A 27035-nucleotide genomic window follows, 5' to 3' on the forward strand; every position below is an offset into this window, starting at 1 on the left:
TGCCTCATTCCATCATCAATAAAATGGAAATGCTCTCCTGCCTGGCTTACCTACTGTTATGGAGCACCAATGGCCACTGATTCAGGGGAGGTGCCTGCTGAGCTATAGTACCAGCACCCACCCCTCAGCGATGTGCTCTGTTGCAATCCTTGCCTCGGTCCCTGCAGCTAGGAGGTCTTCTGGTAGGTGGTAGTAGTGGGGACCTCCCAGAATGTTCCTGGCTCTAGTCCACTGGAATGGCTAAACCAGGCAGCAGAACCCAACTCTCCTGGCAAGGGGTCCTGGGCCAGCCACTGTACATCTGGGTCTGGACCAGGAAACCAAGCAGAAGCTCAGACACAGCCTGTGTCCCAGATCACTAGTCCACTGAATCAGCTGCCCAGGTGTGCCTCAAAGATGTGACCCTGCACCAGCTCCTCCCCTTCCTCTCTTGAGTTCTCTAGAGTGAGCCAGGAGAGCTCAAACAAGGTTAGAAGGACCCTAAGAGGTAAAGCCAACTCAAACAAGGCTAGAAAGGTCCCTAGGAGGTGAAGTTTTCTTAAGCCGTCCTCCACCATCCCTTCTTCCCTCTGAGGCTGGGATACACTGGATGGATTTGCTCAAGGCCTTCCAACACGGACAGACATTGGGTGGGAGAAGGTTCGAGGGCCTCCCTCAGCCACCACCATGAAGGGCACACATGAATCTCCATCCTAGACCCACTGGGCTTCACAAACTGACTGAGAGGATCTTCTCTAGCACCCTGAACACTGGCTACAGAGAACCTCAACATCTCCTGCCCAGTAGCCTGCCCTGTTCTCCTCTGGTTCAGCCTTAGTTCAGCTTACCACCTTTCCCAAGGCTTGCTGGAACGCTTCAGCCTGCACTGAGCTCTGAACCCTCAGCCTCACCTTGGGTTGGATCAAAGGACCACTTACTTGGTAACAGTGAACATGAACATGGGAGGATGGGAAGGACAGGGACAACAGAAGCCCTAACTACCCTCAGTCTCTCCATCTGCATCTCAGGGGGATGGGCTCCTTGGGCCTTAGAGATAATTTTTGTATGACAGAGAAATGGCAAGGAAGAGAAGAGAGAGGGAAAGGTAGAAATGAAAGCTGAAGAAGGACATAGAGCAGAGTCCAGCCCAGTCTGGGAAGGGGGAGACCACTGCTGGACTCAGACATTGGCCAGAGAGATTGCTGTACCTGCTGCCTACACAGGCTGTGTGACATTGCCTGATTTCCAATCCTCAGTACCCATGTAAAAGCTGGCACAGGGACATATGTCTATAACCCCAGTACTAGGGTCAAGTTGGGGGAGACAGAGGCGGGTGGATACCTGGAGCTCACTGGCCAGCCAGTTTAACCAGTTGGTGAACTCCAGGTTCAGTGAGAGACCTTGTCTCAAAAAATACAGTAGAAAGCTGTTGAGAAAGATACCAAACATCGACCTTTGGTCTCCATGGACACGTGCACATCTACCTGCACAATCGCCTATACACATGCACACACACTGCACGCACGCACACACATGCATGCAACATGCATGCCTGGAATATCAGAAAAGGACATTATGCAAAGGGTAGGCCTGTGGTCCTCAGACTCCTGTCACTGCACATGTCTCAGTAATTCAAGCTTCTGGGATGATGCTATCTCTTCTTGCAAAGCTTGGGCACAAGACACCACAAGGCCACATCCTTCAAGGCTCACAGCTCCCCCAGAGAACTTCCAGGAGCAAGACACTGTCCTCAAGACTAGCAGAGCCACAATGGCATCTTCCCCAGCCTGGGGACACCCTCCAGCCTCTTTCCTCCACCTGCTTCTGCTACCCTACTCAACTACTCAGTCTTCTCAGTTCCCATGGGACAACTTTCATCATTCCCAACATGCACCACTTCAGTCCTGGCCCTTGGGGTGGGGAAGCACAAAGACTTTCTACAGTGGGAAAGAGAAAATCCTACAGAAGATCAAGAAGAAGAATTAAGAAGAGCTAATTTCTCCAGTGCTTCACCGTGTTCCAGGCTCTGCTTAGCTAAATACTACACCCCATACAACCCACTATGTTGGGATATAACAGAAGCCCTTCAATTCCCATTTTGCAGATGGACAAACTGAGATCTATCAATAACCTCTGTTAGACCCTCAGAAGCATTTGGGACCAAACAAAAGGGCAGACCACTGCCTAAACCCTTATCCAGATCCTCCGTAAGCTTGCTAGAATGCTCAGAACTGCTAGACACAAAGTAGGGGAGGAGGTAAAGTACAATTCCTCCCGGGCATACAATTCCTACTTAGAATGTTCTTTATGGGTACAAATGAAAACAGATCACCAATAATCAATACACAGACATGTGAAATGTGGGATTAGGGAATATCAGTACATAGGAGATTACTTTTGACATATAACAGTTTCCTACATGGGGCCAGGGAGATGACTCAGTGGGTGAAGGTGCTTGCCTCCAAGCCTGATGACCTCCACACATGCTCCAACATACACACTTGCACACATGCACAAATAAAATACATAAAGTGATTTACAATTTTCTTAAAGATTCATACATGCTTATAAGTTGGAGTGTTTCAACAATCAATAATATTTCTCTAGGAATAATTTTTTAAACTGCCAAAATCAACTTGAGGAGTGAAAAGCACAAAAAGCCCAGTTATCCACAGAAGAATTTTGGAAGACGGCATTTCTAAAAAGAACATCAGGCTTAAAAGAGGATCTTAGTATGAGTTCTTTCAAAGGGGAAGAACAGGTAAATCTGTTGTTTAAACTTTTTCAGAACACTGTGCAAGCATTAAACTGATCTGATGCTTCTGAACCAGCCAGTATTATGGGGCAAACATAATCCTGACACCAAAATCTGACAAAGATAGCCATCCTGCCCACCCACGCTCACGTGACAGCCACAGCCCAGTTTTACTCCTGGTTGTGGATGCCAGAGTCCTGGATAAAATGCCAGCAGATGGCATCCAGAACCATTGTGTGGTCTGACGCCATTAGCGTTTGGCATTCTCCCCTGTACCCAGATCTGTGCTGGGTAATGCAGGGAGCCAAGGTCTGGGTCCAGGCAATTTGGATACAACATCCATTTTGTGTGGTCCTAAGTGTCCCTCAAGAAGCAGAGAGTGTGCAAAGCCAGTGTGCACAGCTTGCAAAAATGCTGTACAAAAAGGCTGCCATTTGGATTAATGCCACTTGCTGGCAACCTGTTCGCTAGAAGAGTCCATTAGCTCGATAATTTGTCATTTTTCTTCCTTTTGGAAAACTTTTGTTTGTTTCATTTTGGGTTTTTTGAGTGTTTGGGTTTCATTTGGGGCGTTTTGAGTTTTTTGAGTGTTTTGTTTCATTTCAGGGTTTTTGAGTTTGAGTGTTTTGCCTGCATGTATGCAAGTGCAACATGTGTATGCAATGCCCACAGAAGCCAAAAGAGGACATTGGATCCCTTGGAACTGGAGTTAAGGACAGGTGTGAGCTGCCTTGTGGGTGCTTGGAACTGCCCATGTGGGTGCTCAGGTCCTCTGGAAGGGCAGTAAGTGTTCTTAACCACTGAGTCATCTCTCCAGCCCTTCTTTTGTATTTTACCTTCTCTGCCTTCTTCCTACAGGGCTGGATTGTAGCTGATTTAAAAAATCAGATCCTATGCTGGGTGTGGTGGTGTACCTCTTTAATCCCAGCACTTGGGAGGCAGAGGCAGGTTAATTTCTGTGAGCTCTAGGCCAGCCTGGTGCCTGGTCTATATAGTGAGTTACAGGCAGGCTGGGGCTACTGGAGCCCCAATTTAAAAAAAACAAAAAACAACCAACCAACCAATCAGCTCCTGATAGAAGCCCTTATTTGCTGTGTCAATATGCATATCCCCAAAACATTGGGACAGTGCCTGTAATGCCATTGACAACCACATCCTGGGCTCAAGGGGCTCAGTTCTCTGACAGCCCACTCATGCCGGGCAAGAGAAAGCCTTAACTTGGGCTGGGGTTCCAGCAGCTTGCCAGGGAACAGACGTTACTGCACTTGGAGGCCACCAGGGGGAGCGGGACTCTGTTTCCTCAGGAGTACTTCAGGAATGGGTGATTTTTTCTGGACTCAGGACATCAAAGGCCGTTTCATTTCCGATTCACATGCAGCCATTGTATCTCTTACCTTTAAAGTATAATTAAGGAATTTTAAGGAATACCCTTTAGGTGTACAGTTCGATACGTTTTGAAAAAGATATACAAATGTGTAACTATAACTATGTGAGTACTTCCACAATCAAAATGTGGAAAAAGTTCATTGTTCTCAAAACTTTCTTCTTGCTTCCTTGTAGTGAATTTCCTAGCCCCAAGCCCCAGCAATTACTAAGCTGTTTTCTGTCCCTATAGCTCTGTCTTGTGCAGTTTCATATTGGTAGAATCAAATATGTAGCCTTTTGTTCCTGCTTCTTTCACAAAACATAATGGTTTTTAAATTTTTAACTTGTAAGTTTAAAATTGTTGCTATATATCTTTATAGGGCACAAAGTGACATTATGATTTACGACTATGACAGAACAGTTCAATAAAGCTAAGTAGCATAGTCATCATCTTAAACATTCATCTTTTGTGGCAAGAACATTTGACATGTACTTTCTTGATTTTTTTGATTGTTTCTGAGACAAGGCCTCTAATTCAGGCTAGTCTTGAACTTGCTATGTATCCAAGGATGGCATTGAACAGACATCTCTTCCTCCTGCCTCCACCTCCCAAATGCTTAGATTACATCATGCACCAGCGACAACACCTTGTTTCTGTAATGCTAGAGATTGAACCCAAGGCATGAAGCTAGGCAAGAACTCTACCAACTGAATCACATCCATCCCCAGCCTTTTACTATTGGTGACTTTGAAATGTACATTCTTATTTAGTATATTCACTGTGTTGTGTTTCCTTTATCATAAAGGAAAAAAGCATTCCTTCTTGACATAATGCTTTTGAGACTCATTCAAATTATTGTGCATATCAGTACTTCGTTCCTTTTTTTTCTCTTGCAGTCCTGAGAATGGAACCCAGGGCCTTGTGCATGCTAGGTGAGCACTCTTACTACTTAGTTACACTCCTAGCCCCAGTACTTTGTTCCTTTTATTCATTTGTTTAGTAGTGTTGAACTATACAGACACACCACAATTTGTGTGGAAATACCACAACTTGTTATTCCATTTACTAATAGGTTAATTTTTGGTGTTTCCCCCCTAGTTTGGGGTCATTTTGGGAAAAAGTGCTCCAAATATTCACATTCAGATATTTGTGGTGGACATACATGGTTTTTCTTGGGTAAATACCTAGAAATGAGGTCACTGAGTCACATGATAAGCATAGATTTCACTGTATAAGAAACTGCTGAATTTTCCTGGACTATGGTGCCACAGCTCACCAGCACATTGTTGCATGTTTTAAAAGCATTCTACTCAGTACATAGCCACATCTCACTGTAGTATTGACTCTCATTTCCCTAAAGACTAATAATATTAGGTATCTGTTTGTGTTCTTATGAACCATCTTATCTGTTCTCCCATGTAGTTCCTGTTAAAATCTTTTCCATGTAGTTTCCTGTTAAAGCAAATTCTTATTTTATTTTTTATTATTTTATGTGTGTGAGTGTATTGCCTGCATGTTTGTAAGTGCATCCGTGTTGTAAAATGCCTGCGGAGGTCAGAAGAGGGCATTAGATTCCCCTGGTACTGGAGTTATGCACAGTTGCTAGCCTCCATGTGGGTGCTGGGAATTGAACCCAGGTCCTCTCCCAGAGGAGCCAGTGCTCCTAACCCCTGAGCCATCTCTCCATCCTTCTTTTCCCATTTTAAAACTCTATTGTTTTTCTATATTGGGTTGGAAGAGTTCTTTAGCCTGGATACAAATCTTTATCAGTTACATATTTTGCAAATATTTTCTCCCAATCTGTGGTTTGTCTTTAATTTTCTGACTATAAATTTTGAAGGACAGAAGTTTTTAATTTTGATGAGAGCCACTGTATCAGGTTTTTTTGTCCTTTTGTTTGCTTTGTTTTTTAGTTTTTTTGTTTTGTTTTGTTTTTTCCTGCTATGGATTGTGGTTTTTGTCCTATCTAAGAACATTTATTTAGGGCTGGAGAGTTGGTTCAGCGGTTAACAGCACTGACTGCTCTTGCAGAGGACCTGGGTTTGATTCCCAGCACCCACATGGCGGCTACGAACAGCCTTAACTCTAGTTCCAGGGAAATCTGAAGTCCTCTTCTGACCTCCGTGGCAATGCACGACACGGGTGCACTCACATACATGCAGGCAATACTCATACACATAAAATACAATGTTTTAAATTTTATTTAAATAAGATCACAGAGTTTTTTTGAAATATGGCTTTAAATTGTGCGCCACACATTTTGATAAATTACATTTTTATTTTCACTTGATGAAAATAGTTCTAATTATTCTCCTAGTTTCTTCTTTGAACCATCAGTTACTTTAGAAGTCTGTTGTTTGATTTCCAAATATTTAAGGATTTTCCAGATATTTTTGGTTATTGGTTTATAGTTTAAATTTCATTATGATGATAGAGTATACTTTGTATGATTTCAATTATTTTTAATTTATTGATTTGATTTAAGGTCTAAAACATGGTTTATCTTAGTGAAGTTCCATGTGTACTTGAAAAGAATGCAGATTTTGCTGTTGTTGGGTGGAGCATTCCATAAATAAATGCCAAGCGGATTAAGCTGGTTAGATTCTTCAAATTACCCATACCCGCACTAATTTTGTGTATTTTTCTACACTGCGTGTAAGAGAGCATCTCTCCATTCCTTCCTTCAGTTCCGTCAGTTTTAACCTTCTGTATTCTGAGACTCTGTTCTGAAGAGCACGTCCCTTGCGTACTGTTATATGCCTTGATGAACCAGGTCGACCCCTTTATATATTTGCCCTTCTTTACTCCCAAGTCTACTTCTTCTGACAGTGAAATAGATACTTTTCTTTTGACTAGTGTTTGCATGATTTATTTATTTTTTAAAACAGGGTCTCACCATCCAACCCGGACTGGCCTCAGACTTCCGATCCTCCTGCCGCACTCTCCCAGGACCGTGCCACCAGGCCCAACTCAGTCTAGTTCTTTATATATTCAACTAGTGTTTCATAGACAGCTTGGGGTTGCGCTGGGTTGCATCACTCTGGGCAGAAGCGCATGTGCCTTGGACAAGTTTTCTCTCAGGGCTCTCGCTTGCCCCCTAGTGGTAAGTGCTGTTGCTGTTCTTCCCGGCTAGGCTTGGTGGTGGAAGCTGAGTGTGTGTGTGTGTGTGTGTGTGTGTGTGTGTGTGTGTGTGTGTGTCTGTGTCTGTGTCTGTATCTGTGTGTCTGTGTCTCTGTGTGTGTCTATGTGTCTGTGTGTCTGTCTGTCTGTGTCTGTGTCTGTTTACTGTGTGGAACTAGCAGGGTGTGCGGCTTCTGCTGATCCAGGCTCCCCAGGGCCTATGTCTTGGGTCTCAGAAGGTGAGGTCTTCAAAGCGTTTCTGCCCCCCTCGTGTTTCTGCCCCTTCCATCTCTGATGTGCCTGAGACAGGGGAGAGGCCCTGCCTCTCCCACGGGGTAATGGAAAATCATTATCTGGCTAGGGTATAGGTTTCTTCCTCTTTTCCAGCATTCCCAGGACCAAGGATCACATGGGCCTCCCCTGTTTCTTGAGAACCATGCTGGGAAACCAGTGTCGTGTGGTGTCTTTCCCCCCAGGGACAGGCAGCACCACTGGCATGAATGTGCCACCAGCAAGTAGTGCTCTCTGCCTCCCAGACTTTCTCCTGAACATCCAGTGAAGGCCTGTGGAAAAGAGCTCACAGGGAGGGCATACTTCTGTCCCCCACCTTCCCTGCCCAAGGCAAAACAGCTGCTCCTATCTTTCCTAGGAAGAGCTTGTCTCTGGAATTCAGTTTCTTGGTTGCCTCTGACCTCAACTCCGACAGCTTTAAGAAATTATGGTTTTGTAGATTATCTGGCTCTTCCTGTTAGACCAGGACTGACATTCTTGTGTGGCTTTCTACATGCTAAGAAGTCACTTTTCACATATGCAAATAATCAAAGGGTTTTCCACATACCACATGTCCTTTGTGTGACTCCTAACACCCTCTGAGGCAGTCTGCAGCTGACAGTGTCTAATGGCTTTTGTCGATTCTCCACAGCCAGAGTCACATTTGCTTCCTCTGGTGTGGCTGCCCATCAACATGCTGTGCTCCAGGACCATTCCCAGTGTGTCTCTCATCCAAGTGTGTCATCTCAAAGCCTCCCTGATGGGATAGAGAGATGGCTCAGTGGTTAAAAGCACACACTGCTTTTCCAGAAGACCCAAGTTCCATTCACAGCACCCACATCAGGTGGCTCACAATGCCTATAATGCCAGCTCCAGGGAAATATGAAGCATCTGGCCCCCACAGGCACCTGCACTCACAGGCACATACACTCAGATGCAGTCACACATATACATAGTTAAGAAATATTAAAATAAATATTTTTTTAAATCACCTCCCTGATTCCTCTCTTCTCTCACGCCCACATGCATCTACCAGGCTTGGCCATAACTTCAAAATATAACCAGCTCTTTTCAAAACTATAAATGGACCCAGCAGTTCTCAGTCATGCATTTATCCCACAGGAAATGACACATTTTCCCAGTGGGACCTGTATACAAGTGTTCACAGTAGTTCTATTTGTAATAGCTCCAAAAAAATTACTCAGCTGTCCTTCAAAGTGTGAATAGGTAAGCACATTGGTCTGTCTATACCACAGACTGCTACTTGGCAATCAAGAAGAATGAACTATGACAGCTATATGCAACAACTTGACTTAGGTGGGAGGATCTCGCAGGAATTATGCTGAGTGAAATTGCCAATCTCAAAAGAAATACATTCCGCATGATTCTATTTATGTACCAACGGTGAGAGGACAGACTTAGAGAACAGATGAGCAACTCTCAGGCAGTAGGAACAGGAGGGACCATGTGTCTCTAAAGGGGCAGTGCAAGGGAGTTTAGGCTGACAATTGTCATGTTGGCAGCTCTTGACCACACGGGTAACAAGACCACACTAACCAAAGTAGTGCTGTCATTTCTACCACCAACTGAACCTCTGATTTCCAGACACAAAATGGGTGTTCATTGATTCAATTCTATTTTGTTACTAACTACCTAGGATTTAAGGGCTAGGTCCCATCAGACTGCCTGATTCAAATGCCAGTCACACGTACCAGTACCCCCAGATTACCTACATTGCTGCCCAGCCAACCCCAACCCTACTTCTCAGGCTTGATAATTTGCTAGAATGGTTCACAGAAAAAACTAATAAAACCCACATTCTGTGTCTGCTTTATGTAAAGGATTCAGCTCAGGTACCGGCAAATGGGAGAGATGAATGGGAAGAAAATCTTCCTTGCTTGCTCCAGGCATGACCCGTCCCATTATTGCCATGTCCACTGATCTGGAAGTTCTCCAGACCTCACTGTTTAGAGTTTTTATGAAATGTTCTAAGCTGTTGACATGATACTTAAAACATTGGTTATTGGCCTCTCTCCCTTCCCTGGAGGCCAGAGTGAAAGTTCCAACTCTAATAATCACTTCTTCTGGTGAGCAGTCTGCATCCTGTCACTATCTAGGTTCCCCCAAAAGCCACTTTATTAGCATGAACTCGAATGTGAAAAGGTTTGTCATGAATAACCTAACCCTCTAATTTCACTCAGGAGATTTAGGAGGGCTTGAAGAGCTCTGTCCTAGGAACGGGGACAAAAGCTAAACATACACAGATTCTTCTCTGATTACAAAGGGGTTATGTACTGATGAACCCACTGTAAGTCAAAAAACATTATTAAACTGAAAATGCCTCTAATACAATCAACCCAACTTAGCAACACAACACAGTGAAGGATCATTGTTTCCTCTCACTGTGTTAATCAAGAGCCCAGGAAAACATCACAACCCCAAATTCAAAGTATGATTTCTACTGGATGCTTATCATTTTTATACCAACCTAAGTTGAAACACTGTAAGTCAGACCATTGTAAGTTGGGGACCAACTGTCATCCCCACCCATTCCATTTTCCACAGCAACACACAAACACAAACAAATACAAGTACTTGTACAAGCACTGAATCAATTTTGTACATTATGCCAAAGTTCATTTCTTGGGTTTAATACTGTACAATTGTATGGTATGTTGTATGGTATTGTATTGTATTGTATGGTATGGTGTGAGCAACATAGGACTTCTCCATACATTTATTTATAACCTCCTATGGATCTATAGTTACTTTAAAATAGCAAATTTAAAAAATGACCAAAATACAATGTTTGTACTGTAGCAGTCTGGCTTGTATAGTTACTGCTTTGTTTTTTGTTTTTTAATTATTGTAACAGCCTCCATGGGTCTTCTTGCTTTTGTATACAATCTAGTCTCAACAGAGCAGCTTCTTTAAATGCAAGACAGAGTCTGTCATTTGCTGAAATAACTACAAACTGATCAAAGGAGAAGCACAAAGGCTACATACTCAAAGCAGAGACTCAAAGGCAGATGTGGGGTGGGAAGCCTAAGGGCAGGGAAAAGGAAAGGCTTCAGGTGTGTCCTGAGCAGAGGCTGTTGACATGACCAAGCCAACAAGATAATTAGGAGAGGGTACCCCATGGGGTTGGGGTGTATAGGAGGAGAATAAGCCAGGCCTGCTCTGAATTACTCGATGTTCTGTGGAGTATCAGCTTCCAGGCTGTCTCTAGCTAGAATGACTCCATTTTACAAAGTAACAGCTTTGACCTGAGTTACTCCATTTTGAATATAAGTGCCAAGAAAGAACGACTGAACACCTTGTTAACACAAGTAACTGCCATCTGCCAGTACAGTGAGAGGCACAAACTGATAGTTAACTTATGTAAGCCAATAAATAATATCAGAAAGTCCATACATGAGTTTATCAACCACTCCAGATGGAACCCCTCATCTGGGAGTACAAAAGAAGGAGCACCCCAAGACCTAAATGTGGCAGGCACATTGAGTAGTCACCTGATCGCTTGACCATGTAGGATTAATGCCACAGTACAGGACTCCTTCTAAAAAAAAAAAAATTTGGGACTGGAGAGATGGCTCACCAGTTAAGAGTACTGGCTGCTCTTGCAGAGGACCTGGGTTCAAATCCCAGCATCCACATTGCAACTAACAACTGTTCATAACTCCAGTTCCAGGGGATCCAACACCTTTTTCTAACCTCTGTGGGCACTGCATAACACAGGTGTACTTACCTACATGCAGACAATACGCACATACACACACAAAAAAATTAAAATTAAAAAAATACTTTATTTTTTATTTTATGTGTATGAGTGTAATGCCTGAATATATGCAACTGCACCCATGTTATGCAATGCCTGTGGAGGTCAGAATAGGGCATCAGATCCCTGAAACTGGAGTTATGGATGATTGTTAGCTGCCATGTGGGTGCTAGGAACCAAACCTGGGTCCTCTGCAAGAGTAGTCAATGCTCTTGACTGCTGAGCCATTTCTCCAGCTCCCCAATTTTTATTTAATTGGGGGGAGCAGTTTGTGTACATAAATGCAGTGCCTATGGAGGCCAGAAGAGGGAATTGGATCCTCTGGAGCTGGGGTTACAAGCGGTCGTGAACTACCTGACATGGGTGCTGGGAACTGAACCAGGGTCCTCTGTAAGAGCAGTGTACACGCCTGACCACTGAGCTGTCTCCCCAGCCCCCTATATCAACTCTTTGCCTCCAACTTGAGAACCTGTCTGAACTCTGTAGCCTCTTAAACCCTTTTTTTAGTCTGTAGCCTGCATGCTTGAATATTATTGTGTGAAGTGATAATGTGTGATCTGAGAGTTAATATTAGTAACTTGGGGGCCAGTGAGAAGGCTCAGTGGGTAGAGGCACTGCTGCCAAGCCTGATGACCGAAGTTTGATCCCTTGAACCCACATGGTTGAAGGAGAGAATAGACTTCCATAAGGTTTTCTCTTGTTCTCTGACCTGTTCCCTGCCCCTTTCCTGTCTGTCTCTATCGTTCTCTATCTCTCTGTTTCTGTGTATGGCATGCACGTGCAAGTATGCACAGAGTAAATAAATAAATAATAAATAATAATAAATGTAACATTAGTAACTAAGAGCAGACTAAAAGAAGCCCTATTTGCCAATGGCTAGCTATCAAGAGAAATTGGGACTACTTGGCAAATTGTAGCCAACAAAACCAATGCAGCGTGTGAATTTATTGGCTATTTAATAATTGTGACATTGTGGAAAGACAAATATGTCTATATTTCTGACATAACATATGAAAGTAACATATTTGGCTTTTTCCGGTTGGCCCTAATGGAGGAAAGGACAAAAATTAGGGGAGCTGTCAGTTACTGATGCAGCCCTGGCCATTTGGGGCTGATCGCCACACAAGTTGTTTTGCTTCTTGGACAGTTGCTTGGGCTGGCAATCTGGATTCCTAAGTCTGGCTGGCAGCAAGCTGCTACCAGACTGTTGACTACAGATGAGGGAAGTGATTTTCTAGGGTCAGAGTTCTACTTTACGTACTGTCCTACTGTATGTTCAGTGTCTAATATGCAGCTCAGAATCTCCCAGTGGCTCCCACTACACTGAGTCCTCACAGTGGCCTGCAATGCCCTACAAGAGCAGGTCTCACTTCCCCTTTGGCCTCATCTACTATCCTCTGTCTCTTTCCATTTCAGCCACATGGACTCTTTGCTGTTGGCAAACAGGCCAGTCCCTCTTCCAAGACATATATGCCCTTCCAACATACTTAATCTTTAACACTAGTTCTCTCAACTAGATTGTAAACCCCACAGGGTACAGGTCTTGGTTGAGTTTGTTCACTGCTTAACATTACCACCTAGAACACTGCCTTACCCAGCACAAAGTGAGGGCATAGTAAAAGTTTTAAATGTTTTATTAGCATATATTGTTATATATTAATATAATATCCATAATGTTTCATACGTGTAAATCATTTCAGTCATATATGCCCGCCCTCTATTCCTCTCATCCTTCTCCACTCCCGCTGACCTCCTTCCTCTTCCCAGCCAGGCTCCCTCCTACTTTCACGGTTTTCCTTTTCCTTCTTCCCCTTTTGTGTGTGATACATTTTGTTCATCAGAGTTATTTACAGGAGTGAGGGTGAAAGGTGGGAGCCCCTAGTCCCTCTCTCTTCCATAACATGGTGTTGACAGGCCCGGGCTTGTGCAGGTCTTGTGTAGGTAATTACAGCTGTTGTGAGTTCAGGAGTGCAGCAGTCAAGTCATGTCATGCCTGGGAGTTGGCCTTCCACACCTCTCCTTCCCCTTCTTCCATGATGTTGTTCCCTGAGCCTTGAAGGGGATCATAGTGACATCCTATTTATGGCTAGGCATTGAGCAGTCATTTATTCTCGGTATTTTGACCAGTTATGAGTCTCTACAGTTACCACTGACCACTACACAAAGTGGCCAAAGCTGACAACAGCATTATTCTATTGGGCATAAACAGTTATTTAGAAGGGAATTTGATAGGCACATCATGTCCATTTAGCAAAACAACAGCAGTAGCTTCTCCAGTCATTGGCATCTCCAATATAATTTTTGAATAAATATGTGTGCACTGCTATGTTTAATAACATCAACTGCTTTTTATCGGGCACTTAAGAGTTTACCAGGCATCGTTCTGTTTTTATTTTATCCATTCTTATTCTTTACGGCTTTCCTATGGGAAACACTTATCTTTCTGGTAAGGAGGTACCCCAGGGAGTGTGCCAAGCCCTGAGTCTCTCAGGGACCTATATAAATGTTTAAACATAAGAAAGGTCTTGGCTCCCAAGTGAAAACACTAAAGAATAATCCAAATTAATAATCAAATGTTTATAAAGTATCATCCATTGTTAATGTATGTCATTAATTCCATGTCAGTGTCTTTAATCATTAAATGTAGTGTTCTTTAGAACATTACATTTGAAAATGATTTGTATGTTAGGCTTTTAATGATGTGAACACATCAAGAATGAAAGAAAATGCTGGAGGAGGCCAAGAACTGAATTGCTCTTAGCCAAATCATTCCCAAAGAAAACCTACACAAATCACATCATATTATTTTACATTAATATGTTCCATTTAATGTAAACATCCTCAATTTTAATGTTGAAAACGTGGGGAAATAGCCTTTGACATAATTAGCCCATTTTTCAGTTTTAACTCCAAGATCTGTAGCTCTGGATCGTACTAGTCCACCTTGCCCAATTTCTCCTGGTCAACCTTCCCCCAACTTCCCTACCTACCCTAACCCCCACCAAACCCCACCCAGGCCCAGGTGAGGTAGGGAAGTTTCTGTGTGTGAAGGAATATGGGAGTGACGGGACCAAATGACCTTCCCTTGGGTCCCTACAGAAGTGCCTCACTACCCTCAGTTCCCTTTCTAGCCTTAAAAGCTGCATCTGGAAGAGGAAATCTGTTGACTCTTCAAGCACCACCAGATGGCGACACACACCAAATACATACACACACCCTCCCACACACACCACACCCCCACACCACACACACATACACACACCACACACATACACACCACACACACACACATCACACACACACACCCCACACATACACACACACACACACCACACACACACACACCACACACACCACACATACACACACACCACACACACACCACACACAGACACCACGTTAACACCACACCACAGACACCACACACACACCACACCACACACACACATACCACACACACATACACACCACACACACACCCACACACACACACGAAATACACACACACACGACTGGTTTTGCAGGATTCCTTAGGCAATCCAGACCAGGAGGCTGCCTGCCCTGGGAGCCCTCTGGGTGTCCCTGCCTAGGCTTCTCCTCCTCCCCTAGGGTCACTGGCAGGCTTTGTTTTTACCTGTTCTCAGGCCTAGTGATCTGGGTGTCCATAAGGTTTAAAGTTAGTGAGATGCTCCAAGTTCCCTCTCTTGGGCCAGTTTTTTCATCCTCAGCTCCAAGGCCAAAGTTGGGATGAAGTCTAAGTGGGGGCAAAGACCTGTGACCCTAGGGCAACTCTAAGATCATCTGGCCATCCTCCCCTGGCACCTGACTTCCTCTCCTGATCTGCCCACCTCTCCTTCCTTCTTCCAGGGTTTTGATCTTTCCACACTCTGCCCCTCTGCCATCTGCTCCATCATTTCCTCCTCCTCCTCCCGCATCCCTTTCTTTTCCTCCCTTCCTCCATCTTTCTCAACAAAACCAAGATTTCTCCTTTTTTTTTTTTTTCTGTATGTATGCGGAGCATGTGTGAAGGTACATTCATGTGCATGTAGACGATGAAAATTGATGTCAGGTGTTTTCCTAGCTCTCTCTTTGGGGGGGGGCTGCTAATTCTGGCTAGTCAAGCTAGCTATCTTGCCCCAGGGATCTCATTTCTGCCTCCTGAACTCGGGGATTACAGGTAGCCACCATACCTGCCCAATTTTCACATGGATTCTGGAGATCCCAATTCCAGCCCTCATGCTTATGTAGCAAGTACTCCATCTACTGAGCCGTCTCTCCAGCCCCAAGATGCCTTCATTTTATTCAACAAGTTAACTTTCCAAACTAGTTGCTGGTCCCCATTATATGACAGGCACTGGGCAGACTCTGGGAATCCAGTAGAAGCAGGCTGGAGGCCCAGCTCTGGACAGGCAACTCCCACTGGCTGGGGACTATCATGGGTGAATTCTTTCAGTGCCTGAGTCTCCTTCCTCTCTCCAATCTCCCCTCTCTGCCTTTCTCTGTCTCATGAAGTGGAGGATCTGGGGCCATAAGGATGGGTCTCTCTCTGACCCACCCCCAAGCCTACACCCAGCTCCATTTGGTAGAGTCAGGCTTAGCAGAACACCTAGAAAACCCCAGGATCTTGAAATGCTCTTTAATTCTAAGCCAATCCTGTCTCCTCATGTTTAGGAGACAGTTGGAGAACAAGCTGTTACAAATCCCTTGGGGGGGGGGGGGCGTTAATTTGGGTCTGCTGGCCTCAGTCTTCCCATTTGGGAAGCGAGCTGGTAAATCAGTACTCCCCTCCTCCCTTCCTGTTCTGCACCCTAAGGTTCTCCTGCACTACCCCAACCTGGCCTCACACCAGCGTTTGGTCATCGTTGAAAAAAATTGGCTGTCCTGGCAGGGCTCCACTTGATCCAGGACAGGAACTGAGAATAGGCCAGGAAAGAGCCTGACATTGTCTCCCTGCAGCCTCTGACTCTCCAACACGTAACTCTCCCAATCCCGTCCTCTCTCTCTCTCTCTCTCTGTCTGTCTCACACACACACACACACACACACACACACACACACACACACACACACAAAATGGCTACTATTTCTAACTCCTCCGCACACATCCCTCATACTTCAGGTTCCGGTCACTCAAATTGGAGGTGCAAGTCTGCCTCTTACACCTATGACCTAGCAAGGAGGTCTCCTCTGTCCAGCACCTTTCCTTCTCTTCCCAGTCTACCCAGGGGCAGTCTCAGGCCTCGCCTCCTCAGACAGTTCACCCATGACAGTGGGAATTGCCTGGCTGACCCTTTCAGTGCCCTTACACTCCCTCCCCTATAGACTGCCAGGTCTGCCTGGGAAGCCCCTTGGTATAAGTGTCAGTGGCTGACATAGGCTTACTTCCCACTCATAGACATTCTGAAAAGTTTTAGGTTCCCCTAAAAGTTACACTGTTTTTCTTAAGTCCATAAAGAAAATCTGAGGAGTTTGTGTCAAGCTGTGAGCTCATCTTCCCTGTCACTGCCTACCTCCTAACAAGGCACAGTGACAGCCTCCATGGTGCTACATATGAGGGAGTGTGGAATGAGACCCAGGCTCCTTTGCAGGTGAACGCACACAGGAAGCTCACGGCCCAATGGGGAAGCACGTAGCACAGAAGAGGATGGTTCAGTCAAAGCTGAGGGAGAGCTCAGGCATAAGGAAAAGCCCCCAGGAGATAGCCTGGCAAGCATTAGAGCCTGGAGAGAAGGCTTTGGAACAGAGTCCCAATAGGAAAGCCCTACAGAGCTGAAGAAGGGTGTCCAAGTGAGGAGACAGGGATAAGAGGCTAGGATCCAGGTTTTCCCTCACAAGCCTCTCCAGAAAGTCAGATTCACTTCTCTCAGCACTGAGCTGGGGGCAGGATCAGTAAAGTGGAAACCCAACTGAGCCCAGAGCCAGGCCTCAGGCCTGAATCATCAGCCAGGGGAGCAGCAGTGTCCAGGACAGGAGGGCTGTTCAGTGGCTCCAACTCCTCTCTTGAACATCTTATGAGCCCCTCACTTTACTCATTAAGTTACTATTTGCATAGTCATGCCCCACTCTCCTGGCAAATCTACTTCCCCACTATAAAAAGAAATAGCATTCCACAACCACCTCACTCTGACTTCAGGGGTTTTGAGACACCCAGAAGGAAAAACTTCTGAGGGTCTGTGTCAGCCTCTAGCCTTGGACCCTGCGTGGGCCAGACTTTGCAGGCCCTCCTTGCTGCACCACACCCCACAGCCCATGCTGTACTTCCACTCCACACTGTAAATACCACATTTATTTGTTGGAGGGTCTCAAGCCTCCAGTAAGGACAGAACAGCAGGGCTCTCCCACATGCTGCCCTGGGTTCAGCTCCTCAAGCATGCAGGATAGAGCTGGTGGATGAGGTCAGGCATCTTCAGGAGCAGGACCATCAGAGCAGCAGTTCTGTCCCATGACCCCTCCCACTAGCCTGGTCTGACCTGCCACCAGAAGGTGGGCCCACCTGGCCCAACTGCAGCAACCTTTTTTGGCCCAACTGCAGCAACCTTTTTTGGGGGTTGCCTTTCCTCCCCCTCCCTACCCTTTGATCTCCTTGGAGCGCAGAGCCTGAGCCATGTGCTTTGGTCCATCCACAGGTGCCACGCGCGCTGCCTCTGTGCCTCCTGTCTCTCCAGTCAGGCTGTCAGCTGGGTAGGTCTGGCTCTCAGCTTATCTTCACTCTGTGTAGCCAGCTCAGGGCTGGGCACTCAGCTGAGACTGAAATAAGCCAAGGCCTGACCAGAGAACCACTATAGATCAACGTGCAAGACAGGCCAAATCAGCGGCCACCAGATGTCTCCCAGCCTCCCAGGCTTCTGGTTGGGCCTGGAACTTCCGGTCTCAACTTTCCATGGCCCGAACCAATGCTTCCTACCCCAAGAAGCTCTTCTGGCTTGGCACCATGCTCAGGGCTAGGTGAAGGTCAACCAAGACTGTTACTTCAGGGCCCTGAGGACAGCCTCCAGCTTCATGGCCACAGCTAGGTCGCCCTTCACTTTCAGTCGCCCACTCATGTAGGCCCCCAGGGGCCGCAGCTCCCTGCACAATAAGGCCCAAAGGTCTGCTTCTGACATCTCCACCACCACGTCAGGGATGCCATCAGGTGCCCCATGTCCCACTCTGCCTCGCCCTATGGGGGAGGAAACATTAGCATTAGTAAAAGGACAGCCTTGGGGGACGTCAGTATATCCCATTGGGACCAGTAGAGAGTAGTGGTTAGATCAGGTTCTAGTGGTAGGGGTGTGGCTTCAACATGCTCAGGGGCCTGGGCTTAATTCCCAACACACACCCCCACACACACACACCCCCCACACACACACAGAGCTCAAGTTATAATAGTGGGTTTAAGTCTTACTGATTGTGTGACTACTTGTTGCCTCCATTTTAAAATCTGTGAATTGGGAGGATGATAATCCCTACATTACAAACTCACAGTGACAAGTGGATGGATAATGCATAAAAAGTATACAGCCTGGCACGTAATGGGCCTACTAAGTATGAGGGCTCCTGGTTATCTGATTGCACTGTTCTGTTGACGGCAGGAAGACCAAAGCCCAGATAGGCATTACAGGTTCATTCTGAAGAGTTGGTAGAAGCAGGGAGTCATCTTAGAGGGACCACTGGTAGGGAGGGTATAGGCAACCGGAGTGGGAAAGGGAGGGCAGGAAGGACAACCGCACCTGCAGTGAGATCCAGGAAGTAGGTGCTCTGGGTGCCACTGGGCAGGATGACATTGAACTGGTAGCAGGCCCCAACCTGGCTAACCAGAGCCTCAGACAGAGAGGGCTGCAAGGCAGTCAACAACCCCTCAGCCACAGGCTGCTTCAGGCTGGGCCCAGCCTCAGCACCAACATGAGAGGCAGAAGGCTCCACTTCGCTCACCATCTCCAAGGTATCTGCTGGTGGCCAGTGGGGTTGGGGAGGGAGGCAGAGAGCAGGTCAGTATGCTGCCAAGGTCAGGATCACTCCATCCCTTTTGTGAAGGTTCCTTTTATATCTGTCAGTCCTCCTCTGCTAGGAAACTGCCCCAACCTTCCAGAAGACATCCCCAAAGCACATGTCTAAACTACCCCAGCTGGAACACACAGCCCGCTTTCCAGTTACTCTTCCAGAACTGCTGCTTCTTCCCACAGAAGCTGTCTAGGGCCCCTACACACTCCACTTGGACTCCTCTCCATGTCCTAGCTCTGGTCAGCTCTGGAAACGGGGTAGACTGAATCAGTTCAGCATAAGGGCTTAGCTAGGGGGACAAGAAGCAATGGTTTCTGTCTGCTGAGCTGGTGAGCACTCCATACCCCTTACCTGGTCCTGGGGGTGGAACACCTCCTGTCATGGAGTTCATGCCTCCCCCTAGCAAGTGGAGAGCCAATTGTTGGAGAGTGCTGTCCAGGTTGGGCATCACTGGGCTATCCTGGGGTGGCTGCAGCACGGCTTCCACAGCCAGTTCCACACGGTCCACCTCCAGTCCCCAGGCCCTGGTCACATCATTGATCTCCAGCTGGAGGACAGCGAGGGAAGAAATGGGGAGTCACTAAAGAATCCCCCAGCATCTTCTCTGGGAAGCCCACAATGGCCGCACATGGACCTGGAGGCCCCACATCCATGCTGGAGAGGTTACCAGCTGGGAATACAGCAAGAGGTGCTGACAGGCTGGATGGTTACGTGCTGAGGCAGGAAGGAGGAAGGTGGGAGCTCCAAGCAGAAATGGAGGAGGGCTTTCTAGGCAATAGGAATGGCAGGTACAAAAGCCCAGAGAGGAGACTAGAAAGTTCAAGGAATTGTAAACAGCGATAGTCCCATTTAGACTCTGAAGTGGGGCTGGAGCACTAAGTGAACTGAGAGTTCAAGGTAGCCTCTTCCTGGTCAGTTAGATTTGTTCTGAGGCAACAAGGAACCCCGGAAAGGAATTTAGACCTACAGGTGGCCAAGCAGACTTGCTTATTGTAGAAAGACCCTCCTAGCTTCTGTGCAGACACTACTGAGGAGGGCTGAGAGTGGAGGCACTGTTTCAAACTATAGGTAAGAGATGAGGGGTAGAAGGGACTGGCAGAGGGGTGTGATGAGGCTGAGATGCACCACAGGAGGCACACCTTGCAAATTCTGCCAGGTCTGAGCAGTGGGGGAGAGTGGCAGATGCCTGGATGTGCAAGAGATATGTGATGGCACAAGGGTTGAGAAAGGCAGGTGCCTGGCATGGGTTCTTGGGGTCATAACAGTGGCACTCACCTAGAGAGGGCACACACGGGTAGCGAGGAGAGATTACAGCTATTTTTTTAATACTGTCAGTTCAGAGTATCTATGGACAATCAAGTAAGCATCCAAAGGATAAAGGGGAACAGTGTTCTGTGAGCACCCAGCACCCAGAGTGTGTCAAGCCCTGGAGTGAGCTCTCCCAAGGAGGTCACAGATGAGAGGAGGCCAGTGACAGAAACCTAGACACCGTACGGCAAGCCAAGGGGAAGAGACAGGGAGAAGGAAAGGGAAGAAACAGAGGGAGGGGGTAAGAAGAAGAAAGGGAGGAGAGAGAGATGGATCCAAGAGGAATGCTGCCACTTGGTGAAGTAGGGGAAGAGGAGAAACAACTGACCAGGTTACTGTGAAGACAGTCAGAGCTGCCTCTGGAGTCTGGACTAAGCCCAGACTAAGGACAGAGCAAAGAGAACAGAGCTTTCCAGAAGAAAAAGAGAGAAAGGGGTGAGAGCTAGGGGGACGAGGCAAAAAGAAGCCATGTTTCCCTGAAAGGAGAGGAAGGGAAGGAGGAAAGAAGGGAGGGAGTGGGAAAAGAGGGAAGAAGGGAGTGGGGAAGGAAGGAGGGAGGGAGGGAGGGATCTCTTGGGGAAGGGCAGGACCAGGCAGGGCCAAGTGCAGGAGAGAAGCAGGAAGCTGGAGGTTAAATAGCAGAGATGCAGGGGGTGTGAAGGCTCAGTCCTGGAGTTTTCTGTCCGTGAAGAGGCAAGGCTGTGGCAGACAGCAGGGATGGGGAGGCTGCAGGAAGGCAGTGGAGGGCTAAGAAGCAGCTAGCTAGAGTGCAAGTGGAGAAGTGGGGAAGTGGCTGGTAGCTGAGAAGGGAGGCCTCAGCCCCTATAGATGAAAAGTGGGCAAAAGGAAGTGAGAGGGAGAAGCACACACTCACTTGAACCAAAGCTGGACAGGGGAATGCAGCTCCAGAAGTGTCCCTTCAGCCCCTCTGCCAACAGTCAACTGCACCTGAGCAACTGACCCTAAGTGACTCTTACATCCTAGATGGACTTCCTCTAAACTGCCTCTTTCACACCAAAGCAACAAAAGACTGAGGTTGATTCTTCTCTTCCTAAAGAAATTAATTATAATGGGATGCACCTGTATGAAGAAAATCTGTTAGAAACTTATTACCTGAGTTGTGTTAGACTGAGCACTGTTATTATGGGGAGGGCCCAGATGGTTTGGCTTTGGCCCAGCTCTGCCCTTGACCATGGCTCTTAGAGGCAAGTGGAATAATTGCTGGTTTCTTCCACTAAAATGAAACAGTAATACTGGCCCTCTCAGAGCAAAAACATGAAACTAAGATACTCTGGGGCAGGTACAAGGTCCATAAGCCATAAAAAGCTGGGCCAGGGGCTAGGGGTATGGCTCAGTGGTAAAGCGCCTGCCTAACATGCCCACTTCCTTGGGCATCCCCAGTTGGCACTGCCACAAAGCAAACAAAACAACAACCACTATGCTGTGAGGACCACTATTACAATTGAAAACAGTATTTCAATAAGAATTTCACCAAACTCCAGTGGGGATGCTTTTCAATTCCTTGCTGAAGGGACCAGGGGCTAGGATTTATCCAACTTCACCCACATTCCCCAAAGAGGACCAACACAAGGGAGGAAGCACAGGTTGGGTATGGCTGGGAGGGACATGCCACTGCAGGTATAGTTATTTCTACCCCACCAAGCAGCAAAAAGGAAGTGAATTCCAGTGTACCTAATTTTTTAATACATGTGGAACAAGGCCAGGGAAAAGATCCAAATGTCACGTCTTTGTTTTGTTCTGAACAAGGAAAATGGTCCACAAAAATCATACACACAGAAGTCACCAGAAGGTAGCTGGACTGGGAGGGCCCTGCTCCTCTCACCTGCCAGGAGGAGAACTGCAGAGAGCCCCTGAGGTCTAGTGTTGTTATCACAGAAGCAGTGAAGGGTAAAATCAGCATTCAGGAGTACAGCCCCAAGAATTTATACCAAGCACTTCTTGGGGACACGTGCTCAGGATGGGTACGGTCTGGGATATCTTCTGTTCCTCAACTCAGGGGCCCCACCTAGATCCCTTTTGGATGGTTATACTCTTAGGGCATATGGTAAGCCAAGGCCCAGAGCAGCCTGGTACTTGCCCAAAGCAGCCTGGAAGGGAAAGCCAAGACTTGCCACCAGACTCATGAGAAGTCACGTACCAGGAGCTGGTCGCCAATCTTGAGCTTCTCCATCTGGATCTCCCGCAATGGCCTCCTGAGTAGGGTCTTGGTCATGGCATTATGAGCTGTCATGCGTGTAGCCATGTTCAGGTCCTTCACAGCCATCACTGACAGCACTGGGTCCCAGATGCGGAATTGGACGTCTGCCCCCACGGATAGCACAGCCCCGTCCTTAGAGGTCAACTGTTTCGGAAGATTGTGAAAGAGAGGACATCCGAAGGGTCAAAGGTTCCTGAGAGATCATACTGAGACCACTTAGCTTGACCACTTAGCTTGACTCTGGCAGCTAGCTCTTCAAAGGCAAATGGTGTCTCCAAGTAGGTAGGGTCAAGTATGGATCAAAGATGCCCTCCTGACCTCCACTAACTTCCTGATTCTTCTACCTACTGCTCACAGGCCAAAGCCCTGGTACCCATAATACACCATGCACAGGTCCCATTCCTTCTGTGCAGGGCAGCTGAGAAGCCCCTCACCTTGCAAGGAGGTACATTGAAGGCTCGAGTCCTCAGATCCACCCTCTGAAAAGAGTCGATGAAGGGGAGGAGGAGAACCATGCCAGGCCCCTGTGGGGTGCGGATCCGGCCCAGTCGGAAGACAATCATTCGTTCATAAGTGGGCACGATCTGTCCACAAGGCAAAGGAAAGGGTCTGGAAATGGTTGGCTTAGGTTGGCCAATGTTATTTGCTAGGTCTCTCTATCTTCTCCCCCTTTCACCATGCCACAATCAAGTATTCTCGTGTGTACATGTGTATATACATTTCTATGTGTGCATGTATATGGAGGCCAGAGGTCCACCTTGTTTAAGACAGGGTCTCTTGCTGGCCTGGAGCTCATTGACTGGCTAGGCTACCTGGTCATGGAGTCCCAGGGATCCACCTGTCTCTACCTTGCCATGATGGGATTACGGGTGCACACCACCAAACCCAGATTTTTTTATTTTTATTTTACCTATATAAGCGTTTTGCCTAGCTGTATGTAAAAACACCTGTGTAGTACAATGCTCACCGAAGTCAGAGGAAGGCATTGGATCCCCTGGAACTGGAGTTACACAGGGTTGTTAGCTGTTGTGGGGGTGCTGAGAACTGAATCTGGGTCCTTTGCAAGGGCAGCAAGTGCTCTTAAGTGCTGAGCCATCTCTTCAGCCACAACCCAACTTTCAGGTCCTCATACTTGCATTTTACTGAGTTATCATCTAAGTCCCAGTATCCTTAAGTTATGGCATGAACATGAAATTTAACCCACAGCCTCATGTATTGGGTTTGGATGCTTGCTAATGGGCTTTGGGAAGTGAATGGAGCCTGGAGGCCCTGATCTAATCAATGAATTAATCCTGTGACAGTCACAATGTAATAGCATTATTGGGAGGTGGTGAAAGTAACAGGTGGGGCTTAGTTAGAGGAAGTAGGAAGTAGTTACCAGGATTGAGTCCTCAGTGGCTGTATTTTAACCTGACCTCTTCCTGTTTTCCCTTTTCTCTGCTTCCTAGCTATCAAGAGATGAAGTATTTCGTATCATACACTGCCACTGCAATGTTCTGTTCAAACATGCTGGGTCAAGCCACCAAGGACTAAAACTTCTGCAACTGTCCTCTAAATTGTTTGTGTTAGATATTATGTCACAGCGACAAAAAATTAACACAGCTACACTTAGATGAGAAGACTCAGAGAGATTAAGCTCAGAAATCACATACCCAGTGAAAGGGGTATGATTTGAATGCAGTTCTCACTAACGACAAAGATGTTAGTCACCACAATGTATGGACTTGATCCTCAGAGAAACTTAATCACTACATGACTCATCCTAAGAAACTTACTTGTCCTTGGATTAGATGGGGAGAGGGCTGGGCTGTTCTAACAGCATCCTAAGCAAAAGGCTCCACCAACCTCAGATCCCTGGAGCCCTTCAAGACACAGCTATGTCCAAATTGAGAACTGAAGGCCAGGGAGGTCAAGTCCAGGGTCAAAGGGCATTTCTTTCAGTGGTATTAGAGAAGTGGGATCTAGGTTTACCTAAGTATTCTCTCTCTCTCTGAGAGAGAGAGAGAGAAAGAGAGAGAGAGAGAGAGAGAGAGAGAGAGAGAGAGAGAGAGAGAGAGAGAGAGAGAGAGAGAGAGAGGAATCTGACTTTCTAGAGACACTGGCTGTTGCCTAGAGCCACACAAACAGGAGGCCTGCCTGGGCTTCTCAGCTGAAGCTGTCAGGTCTGGGGCTCAACTGCAACTCATCCTTTCTCACCTGCACCATCCTTGTGTGAATGAGGCCTGAGATCCTGCTATGCATTATTTGCTGGGGCAAGCTGGGTATTTTTCTTTCTAATTGGGCCTGAGCCAAAGGTCAGATGATTTGGTATCTCTCTCCAGATCCCAGGACTCAGTTGTTTGGGAAAACTTATTTCTACTCCTTACTAGCTCCCAGGATGACTGTGGTCAAGTCTGGGCCTCAGTTTACTCATCTGAAGAATGGGAATTAACAATCCTTTCCTTGTCCATTTCATTGAGGTGTGGTAACATTTAGAGACAGGGGGATGAATATGGGGAATCCATTCATCAATGCCAAAGCTTTCATTTCCCCTAACCCTCCCCACCCCTACAATATCCAGCCAGCCTTACCTTCAGAGCAAACCAGCCAGAAATGGGGAAGGTGATCATCAGCAGCAAGAACCCCAGGAAACTGATGAGGCCATGGCAGAGGCAGGAGGACCAGCTCTGGGGTGCATCTGAGGGCAAAAGAGCAAAAGCAATCACAGGACACCAGCTGGGCCTGGCAGGACAACTTCAAGTACAGTGTCCTGTGAGCACAGTGGGTCAAACCTATGTTCTGCCTGCCTTGCACTTCAGAAGCTCCTTCTGACTCACTTCGGCTCCTTGGCTACTTTCCCCATAGCTTTGGACAGATGCTAGTTAGGGACCACACAGCATAACTAATCTGTCCCAAGTATAACGCCCTCACTAGGCATTATTCTCTCCTAACAGTCACTGAATCTGACAATGGAATCTGTGTGATGTTCTTTCCCGACAGAGAAGTGAATGCTGCTAGTGTAACACATTCCTCTTCTGCCAACAGGCCCAGAAATATGCTTTCAGGGGCTCCGTATGGATAAAATGCCTTAGCTGACAAGAATAAGACAATAGTTGATGAATAAGAGCCACAGGTGAGACTAAGATATCCCTTTCTAGTTCTCATCCCCCATTTTAATGCCTTAAAATAAAAATTTTAAAAATGTGTATTTTAATTCAAATAGTTTGGGAGCAAGGTTTGGGAAGAAGAAGCTTAAGTGGAAGATCCTGACCACTGGAGAACTAGGAATCAAGGGCACCCCTATAACCCCAGATGAGCTTGTTCTGTGCTTTCCTTCTCCCAGCCTGGATAGAAAGCAGACAAAAGACTCTGTTCCATCCTCCAGGAAGTCCATGCCTGCAGGGCTTTCTAAGCCCCTATCTAGCTCCTGGCCATTTCTAGAAAGGAATCCTTGGTTAGACGCAATCCTAAAACCAGGTCGAGGCCAGCCTGATCTATAAAGCAAGTTCCAGGCCAGCTGAACAGTGAGACCCTCTCCAAAACACAAAAACACCACAGTCATCAATGTCAAAGCCTTCCATGTGGTTGTCAGTTCAGGAGGACCAGAGAGGGTCCAATTTCTCCAAGGTCAGGCTGAGGAGTGTCAGCCAAAGGAGCCACATAAGACTTGACAGAACCAGAGGAAGCGCCGGGGAGCTGCAGGCCTGCCCTTTTGTTCTATGCATCTTCATCAGCACACAAGACGCCTGGTTGCTACCCTAGGGTGGCTATTTTTCCATTTCTCTACAGGTGCCTTTAGGATGTTAGTGGTTTCCTCTATCTAGGACTCGGTTTCTTTCCAAGCACAATGGGAACCTGAAACCTGTATCTTTTAAAAGAAAATGTGGGGGGCTGAGGTGCGAGAAGATGCGGGCTACACTGGCTCTGGGGTTGCAGTCCGTGGACCTAGCAGAGCAAATCAGCAGATGCACCCCAACACCCGGTCTGACCCCTCTACACATCCTATCCCCTTCGCGGTCCTTCCTCTTAGAGGCAGAGACTGCACCAGTGCCCCAGGATCCGCCGTGCTGGGCGGCCACTCACCAGCCCCCGGCCCCACGCCGCCCTGCTCTGGGGGCAAGCAGCCCTTCTGCGAACCCAGAAAGCCGAAGTTCGACTGCTGGAAGCGGTCAAAATCGCCCAAGGGCAGCGCACGATACCCTGACCGGCCGAGCATGACTTGTGAACCGGACACGCCCCGAGCCTCAGTCCCACGCCGGTCCTGCCCAGCTAAGCGCGGCCCC

The 27035-nt window shown here is 47.0% G+C and overlaps 1 protein-coding gene across 4 annotated transcripts; it reads right to left on the reverse strand.

Annotated features, from left to right (window-relative positions):
* Positions 1 to 17535: 17535 nt before the first annotated feature.
* Positions 17536 to 27035, reverse strand: Stoml1 (stomatin like 1). 4 transcript variants are annotated; one of them, XM_008836467.1, is made up of 7 exons: positions 26836 to 27035; positions 25344 to 25450; positions 23208 to 23357; positions 22714 to 22917; positions 19599 to 19794; positions 18977 to 19195; positions 17536 to 18426 (listed from the first exon to the last, which is right to left on the reverse strand). In XM_008836467.1, the coding sequence occupies exons 1-7, from the start codon at positions 26966 to 26968 to the stop codon at positions 18233 to 18235; spliced, it is 1203 nt and encodes a 400-aa protein (XP_008834689.1). In that variant the 5' UTR covers positions 26969 to 27035; the 3' UTR covers positions 17536 to 18232. The 4 variants fall into 4 exon arrangements, with proteins under 4 accessions (XP_008834689.1, XP_008834690.1, XP_029420935.1 ...); XM_008836468.2 differs by having other exon boundaries at positions 18977 to 19192; positions 26836 to 27033; XM_029565075.1 differs by lacking the exon at positions 23208 to 23357 and having other exon boundaries at positions 18977 to 19192; positions 26836 to 27033.

This window comes from Nannospalax galili, unplaced genomic scaffold, assembly GCF_000622305.1.
Source record: "Nannospalax galili isolate Female #2095 unplaced genomic scaffold, S.galili_v1.0 scaffold54, whole genome shotgun sequence".
NCBI classification, from domain to species: domain Eukaryota; kingdom Metazoa; phylum Chordata; class Mammalia; order Rodentia; family Spalacidae; genus Nannospalax; species Nannospalax galili.

Bases quoted from the DNA above. Each gene is read 5' to 3' on its own strand.
- Stoml1 (XM_008836467.1), bottom strand. From the start codon at position 26,968: ATGCTCGGCCGGTCAGGGTATCGTGCGCTGCCCTTGGGCGATTTTGAC. The intron at 22,918-23,207 runs GTGAGGGGCTTC...CTTCCGAAACAG, and splicing joins TCAATGTACCTCCTTGCAAG to TTGACCTCTAAGGACGGGGC. The intron at 19,196-19,598 runs GTAAGGGGTATG...ACTGGCCACCAG, and splicing joins TGTTCCACCCCCAGGACCAG to CAGATACCTTGGAGATGGTG.